Source organism: Sinocyclocheilus grahami, unplaced genomic scaffold (genome assembly GCF_001515645.1).
Source record: "Sinocyclocheilus grahami isolate Dianchi unplaced genomic scaffold, SAMN03320097.WGS_v1.1 scaffold1103.1, whole genome shotgun sequence".
Lineage (NCBI taxonomy): Eukaryota > Metazoa > Chordata > Actinopteri > Cypriniformes > Cyprinidae > Sinocyclocheilus > Sinocyclocheilus grahami.
In genome coordinates this window covers 124,268-131,354 of record NW_015506282.1, presented here as the reverse complement: position 1 = coordinate 131,354, position 7,087 = coordinate 124,268, and the positions used below count along the sequence as shown (strand labels likewise).

Here is a 7,087-nt window from a genome sequence, read left to right as displayed (position 1 = left end):
ATTAAAAAAGTAATGCGTTACTTTACTAGTTACTTGAAAAAAGTAATCTGATTACGTAACTCGCATTACTTGTAATGAGTTACCCCCGACACTGGTGGGGATACATTTCAAGTGAGAGCAAGGTTACGTCGTGTTACCTTGTAAGATTCATTGTTTTAGTTTTCATGTGTCAAACACAACTATGTAAAAAAAAAAAAAGCATTTTTTTTGGCCATATGACTGAGACCTGATATTCTGTGTCGTATTTCTGTTTTGCATAATCCTGTACTGTATTCTAAAATGATCTGATATTAACTTTTGCATGGATTTTATTGAAAAGAGCTTAGGCTCATGTAACCAGAAGTTTTAGGATATATGAAAATGCGTTTAAGTTTTTCTTGCCTCATGGGTTTACATTATCTTAGCAAGCAAAGCAATTCAACTTTGAGGTACCATTGTAGTAGTTTCGTGCACGCGTGAACGTCATGGCAATGTACAACAAAAAGTACCTCACGTGGGAAACACTTAACGTAATGCGTAAATGCGCGTAACTAACGCAAATCAAGCAAGCTAGTATGCATAGTCCACGAAGTGTTGGCGAAATAACACATTAGCGGACTAGAGGGAATAATATAGGATTTTTTCCAGAAAACTTCTTGCACAAAATAAATTCAAGCACTTTCAAGGACCTGTATCTATGTATGTTTATTTTCAAAAACTTTCCAGGGCCTTGAATTTTTATTTTTTTTTGTTCAGATTTTTTTCAGATTTCAAGGACCCGTGGCAACCCTGTCAAATATAGACTGACAGAATGTTAGACCGTCAACACACTACAACCATCTCTAAACTGTGTTTCTAAAATTCATACTGTACCGTCATGTTCTGTATGTGCTGTTCACTTGTTTATTGTTAAAACAACAACAATCTGCCCTTCGCTAATAAAACATGAAGGCAACATACAGTATTTAAGAAATAATTCAGAGAGAAGTCTCACCTTTAAAAATGGGTCGGTATGTAAAAACACGCATGAGCGTGTGTGTGAAGAACCGCTGCAATGTGTCTTCAGTAACACAGCCACCAAACACTGAGACGTCAAACACTTGAACCCTAACAGAATCAGAATCAGAATGAGCTTTTTTGGCCAAGGAATTTGTTGTGGGCTTTTTTAGGAGCTCTTGGTACAAACATACATACATACAGTACATACATATATGACACTGACAACAGAAAGAACATTTAAATAAGACTAAGAAAAAAAAAAAAATAATAATAATAATGCGGTATGCATCTGGAACAGAAGATGTATGTACAAATTTGTGCATTATTTACTGTACAGCTGTGTAAATAAAAATAAATGTAACTATATCATATTTGAGAGAGAGGCACTAATTAGTTAAGAAAATAATTAAAGAAGATGTGGTAATTTCTGTTTAAGCTGGAGATGGCATGGGGGAAAAAATGTTTTTATGCCTAGATGTGTTCTAGTGCACAGAGATCTGTAACGCCTGCTAGAGCGGAGAAGTGCAAACAGGTTGTGTCCTGAACAACAATCATGGCCATCCATGTGACATTACACTGGCCAGAACACATCTGCCTCTGTTTCTGAATAATGTGAGAGTTATTCCATGTCAACTCGACAGAGCCTCCCAGAATGGATTACTCATTTTCAGGGATGAAATAGTAATGCATCTGGAAGCGGACTTCCACATTGTCAATCAAATTTGAAGCGGGATTTAGGTTATATAGATTATGCAGGAACATCTTAATGCGAAATTTTTTATTAAAAGTTTGTCGGTAATCACATTTTTTCTTTCTAGCTTCCTAAATGAAGACTTCTGTTAAACCACTTCTTCACCATAAACCTAATGCGAAATTAAAATGCTAATTAGGATGCAAAATAAATATTTTTTTTGTGTGTATTTATATAGAAAAATATATCACCAGCACACTAAAATACATATAGATACAAAAAAAAAAAGTTACTGAAATTGAATGATCCATAACCATTTATCACCTCCAAACCTCTGATCATATACTTTTATTGAATAATTATTCACTATTAACATTTACCAGAAGCCAGCAGCTGACGTCTCGGTGCCTTTAACACTCAGTGAGTCCAGCAGCCCTAAAGATCAAACACAAATCATATTACTCTATAATAATATAGCTTATAAAAATAGTTTAGTTTTTTTAAGTTGACTATTTATTGAAAAATATAACCTGCATGTGCATGTGAACTACACATTATTTAAAGTGTACATTTCCCAGTGTAGTTTAGCATGATATTCTGCGGTGCGTCAGACTTACACGAGATCATGGAGTCCAGAATCCAGCAGCATGTCTGAGAGAGATTATGAGCGGAGTCTTCAAACGCCCTCCGCACCAGAACACACACTACAGCTACAGCACAACCAATAAAAACACACCACACTACTGGAACACAACCTCATCCAAAAACACAGAAGAGCAGGAGTGTCCAAACTCAAACGATGAGACCGAGCTCTCACTGAAACAACTTTGGAAGTTTTATCATGAATTGAAATGGACACATCACACACTGGATATGTGGATGAGTTACTACGGGTCATTATTTGAACACAAGGACCGTATCTACGTGTATCTTTATGTGGGTGAGTGAAGAATAATATAATTTAGTATTTTTTTCTTTTCTTTTTACTTCATTTGAATAATTTAACTATTACACTGTATTGGTTCTTTTTCCTTTTATTCATTTCTGCATGTTGCTTTGAACTATTTTCATTTGGTACTCTTAATTTGTATATTTATATGCAATGCCTTGGCAATTTTTAAGTAAAATATTATAAAGTATACTAAATAAAAAACTCAGACAGAGAAAGAACAGGTGCAAGGCAGTGATGCGAGTCAGTGAGAAATATTTCTTACTGGAGAGGATGTGATGTCGTATCTGTTGGTCATCCGGTGTGGTTTTCATGGAAGCACATAAAGCTTTCAGCTGATCAGTGATCCATGCGCTCACAGCTGCATCTCTGATCAGCACATCAGAACATCACATGTGGCGACTGCTCTGACTACAGAATGCCTGATGATCATTTATCTCCTGTATCTCATGTCATGACTGCATTACCTTTCCAGCATGAAGTCCAGCGTGAGGATGTTGTGAGTGTGTAGATGATAAATCACCTCCAGCACGGGCTGTGTGCACATAAATACAAACCAGTCTCACTCACACACACAGCAATCACTACTGAATTCACAGAAGCCTGTTTCTGAGTAAAGCAGAGAAAAGCATGTTTTTAAGCAGCTGTCCTCATGGGGACATCAGGTTGACTTCAGGTTTTACCGTCAATAGCTTTACTATGGCCAAATACAGTAAAGGCAAAGCCTGATCCACACACACACTTACACACCTGAAGCTTCCAGTATTCCTGCCAGAGGAGCTCGGGACTGAATATTCCAGCAGACATCAGCACTTGAGCCGACTTCAGTAATGCACACACATCAGACTGTTAAAAACACAGTTTTAATGCATGAACACATCCATCAGAATGTAAAAACAATCAGCTGTATCAGTACAGGACTCCAGACTAACATCTGAGAGCAGTGGCACCAGAACTACTAAGATCTACATGTGGTGGCGTCAGGAGCAGATCTGGTAGCGAATAATAAAGATAATTTAATCATAAAATGACTATTGTTTTATATTAATAACTGCCGTTTCTAATAATATTACATGCTTATCTCTTGGTAATGCACATTTGACAGTAAAGCACTGAGCTTGAGTTGGGAAGCACACAAAATTTACTTTTTTTTAAAAACAGTAATGTGCGAAATCTAATTTTATAAGGAAAATTAAGATATTCTACTCTCAAATGCACCATTATTCTTCTATAGTATTATATGGAACTGACTGACAACTTTAGTGAGCGCTCTTGCTTTTTTTTACTTCATACACAAAAAAAAAAAAGATTTCTTGCTTTGATATTCTATAATAGCGATTTTATAATTTCAAAATATAAAGCAAAAAGTAGAAATAAATGACTAATAAGCCAATAAGTGGTCTTCTGCTGCCATCTACTGTCATCTACAGTCATTTTTTTTTACATAAGTGTTTGTTTACCACAGGGTATATTTTGGTCATTCCATTAAAATACCATTTAAATTGGATAATTTGTAGAGCTTTAAAGTGCTGGAAATAGTTGTGTGAAATACTTGAGTCACTGAAAAGGTCTGGTTTGCTTCAAGGAAGTTTGTCTTTGCAAGTGAATGTCAAAAATCTGTTCTGGCGCAGTGGTTCACACACTCACTCTTTACTGAATATTCTGATAAATAGACTAGTGACAGATATATAGACAAGACCAATATTTGGCTATTATCACATTATTTGCGTCAACCGATAACCATGCTTAATTCTATGATTTTTCTTACTTCATACACAAAAAAAGTGCTAAACGTTGATATAATTTGATTTCTTGATGATTTGATATTTTATAATAGTGATTTTATAATTTCAAAATATAAAGCAAAAAGCAGAGATGAATGACTAAGCCAATAAGTGCTCCTCCATCTACTGGTTATAGAATTATTGACAAACTGTTTTCCTGTTTGACAGTGTAAAGCTGTTTTGTCACAATCAGTATTGTATAAAGGTGACTTAACTTGACTGGACTATAGTGGTTTTTTATTTTTATTTTTTTACATAAGTGCTTGTTTACCACAAAGTATATTTTGGTCATCCCATTAAAAATAACATTTAAATGGAATATTTCTTTAGAGCTTTAAAATGCTGGAAATGGTTGAGTGAAAAGCTTGAAAGTCAATGAAAAGTGCTTGAATTTCCCTCCTTAAAAAGGTTGTACAAACCCTGAAATGAGTAATGTAGTTCATAACATTTGACCGTTTCTGCCACAACACCATGGTTATAGTTAGCGTTACTACTTCTGGTTTTCTGATGTACGTCAACGTTGTTTGACCAGTTTATAACAGAATAATTCTGAGCAGAATTTGAATGCTTCTCACTGAATCTCGCAGCGCTTTGCAGTAAAAGTGTGAGATCAACACTGGTTTCCGAATAAACTGGTTTTGAGCTCGGACCAGTTTGCTGTTTCTCATATGCAGTGCTTAAGAGTTTGGCAAACTGGTGGTCGCACCAGTGCGACTGCTTACAAAATGTAGTCGCACCGGCAGAAAAGCTGTTCGAAAAAAACGATCATTTGGTCGCAGTCTGGAGCCCTGCAGTATGTGACATACTCTCTGTTTAGTGTTCAGTAACACATGTTCTGTGTTTGTGTCTGTCTGTGTGATCAGATCCTCGATGTTTTCCAGCAAAACTCTCGCTGACAGCAGCCCGACCGGAACCCCCATCTGCTCCGATCTCCTCCGAAGCTCATTCTCTGATCAACATTAATACACAAAACCAACACAAACACATCAACAACACAATCACATTAAGATAAGCAGATAGAAAAAAAAGGAGAGAAAAAAGCAGTTTCAAAATCATGTTAATTCCACATCAAGCTTTCATAATTTATGAGAACTAAAGGCGCCAGCAGACGCGTCTCACCCAGAACAGATGTCTGAATGCCCGTGTTGTGCTCCAGCCCTTCATATCCGTCACAGCTGATGCTTCTAATTTTATGATGTGACTGTGAATCACAGATTAAAGGTAATCAATGCAGTACCTGTAAACATCACTATACTATGATAATTATGATTTGTTAAACAACACTTATTAAAATCACGTCTTGTGTGTGGACTTAAGTTACTTCCTGTCTGGTGCCCCATTTCATAGGCTGCATTATAGTTCGTTTTTTATGCCCTTCCCTCCCTAGTCTCGTTGATTAGGTTTTACGTCATTGATTATGTTTCACGAGTGTTCGCTACTGGCGAAACCGTTGCAATAGGCTGAACTGGAACGTCTTAAGCCCTTGATCACTTAGAATTCACTATGGAGTTGACTTATTATTTAAATAGTTTTTCCTTAAGAGCTAGTTTGATGCAGCAATTTGTATAATATATAGTTGTTTGGGATGGGGATAAATTATATGCGATATGGGGCTGCCTGAAGTGTACATATGAAGTAGACTCACTCACTGTGTCAAAATTGAGGGGTCGAGGGTCTGTACATATAAACTTCCCTCGTTCACTTCAAAGTAGAACACACTTTAAAATGGTGCTTAGGGAAGTTCACGAGCGTGTTTAAAAGTGAAGTGGAACGCAGCCCTAGTCAGTTTGTCAGTCCTACCAGAATTTCGCTATTTTTTATTTGAAACAATGAATCACGTTTGTTTACTTCATTTGGCTAGTGTCCAGCAGCTGTCATATACAGTGGTGTGAAAAAGTTTTTGCCCCCTTCCTGTTTTTTTTAATTGTTTGCATATTTGTCACACTTAAAAGATTCAGATCATCAAACAAATTTTTATATTATACAAAGATATCCTGAGTAAATACAAACTGCAGTTTTGAAATTATGATTTCATTTATTAAGCGAAAAAAGCTGTCCAAACCTGCCTGGCACTACGTGAAAAAGTAATTGCCCCCTAAATCTAATAACTGGTTGTGCCACCCTTTGCAGCAACAACTGCAATCAAGCGTTTGCGATAAATGGCAATGAGTCTTTCACAGCAATTTTGGCCCACTCTTCTTTGCAGAATTGTTTTCATTCAGCCACATTGGAGGGTTTTTGAGCATGAATGGACTGCTTAAGGTCATGCCACAGCACTGTTGGTATAATGTTATTTTTATGAAATGCTGTGTTGGTTTTACACCAGATGCAACGGGACACACACCTTCCAAAAAGTTAAACTTTTGTCTCATCAGTCCACAGAATATTTGCCCAAAAGTCTTGGGGATAAACAAGATATTTTTTGGCAAATGTGAGACAAGCCTTTGTGTTATTTTTGGTCAGCAATGGCTTTTGCCTTGGAACTCTCCCATGGATGCTGTTTTTGCCCAGTCTCTTTCTTATTGTTGAATCATGAACACTGACCTTAATTGAGGCAAGTGAGGCCTGCAGTTCTTTAGATGTTGTTCTGGGTTCTTTTATGACCTCCTGGATGAGTCGTTGTTGCGCTCTTGGAGTAATTTTGGTAGGCCGGCCACTCCTGGGAAGGTTCACCACTGTTCCAAG

At 36.8% G+C, this 7,087-nt stretch overlaps 1 protein-coding gene across 3 annotated transcripts in view; it reads right to left on the bottom strand.

The window, feature by feature from the left end:
• LOC107566831 (FA complementation group A) overlaps positions 1–7,087 on the bottom strand; it is a 75,090-nt gene that overhangs the window by 27,667 nt on the left and 40,336 nt on the right. For 2 of the 3 annotated variants that reach the window (XM_016252378.1, XM_016252379.1), the window contains exons 3-10: positions 5,522–5,603; positions 5,209–5,351; positions 3,369–3,464; positions 3,086–3,153; positions 2,884–2,987; positions 2,287–2,379; positions 2,050–2,104; positions 974–1,086 (exon numbers count right to left, since the gene is read on the bottom strand). In XM_016252378.1, the coding sequence (XP_016107864.1) occupies positions 974–1,086; positions 2,050–2,104; positions 2,287–2,379; positions 2,884–2,987; positions 3,086–3,153; positions 3,369–3,464; positions 5,209–5,351; positions 5,522–5,603 (754 nt within the window). Of the gene's footprint in view, positions 1–973; positions 1,087–2,049; positions 2,105–2,286; positions 2,380–2,883; positions 2,988–3,085; positions 3,154–3,368; positions 3,465–5,208; positions 5,352–5,521; positions 5,604–7,087 lie in introns of those variants that run through there. The other variant, XM_016252380.1, reaches the window with a different exon arrangement.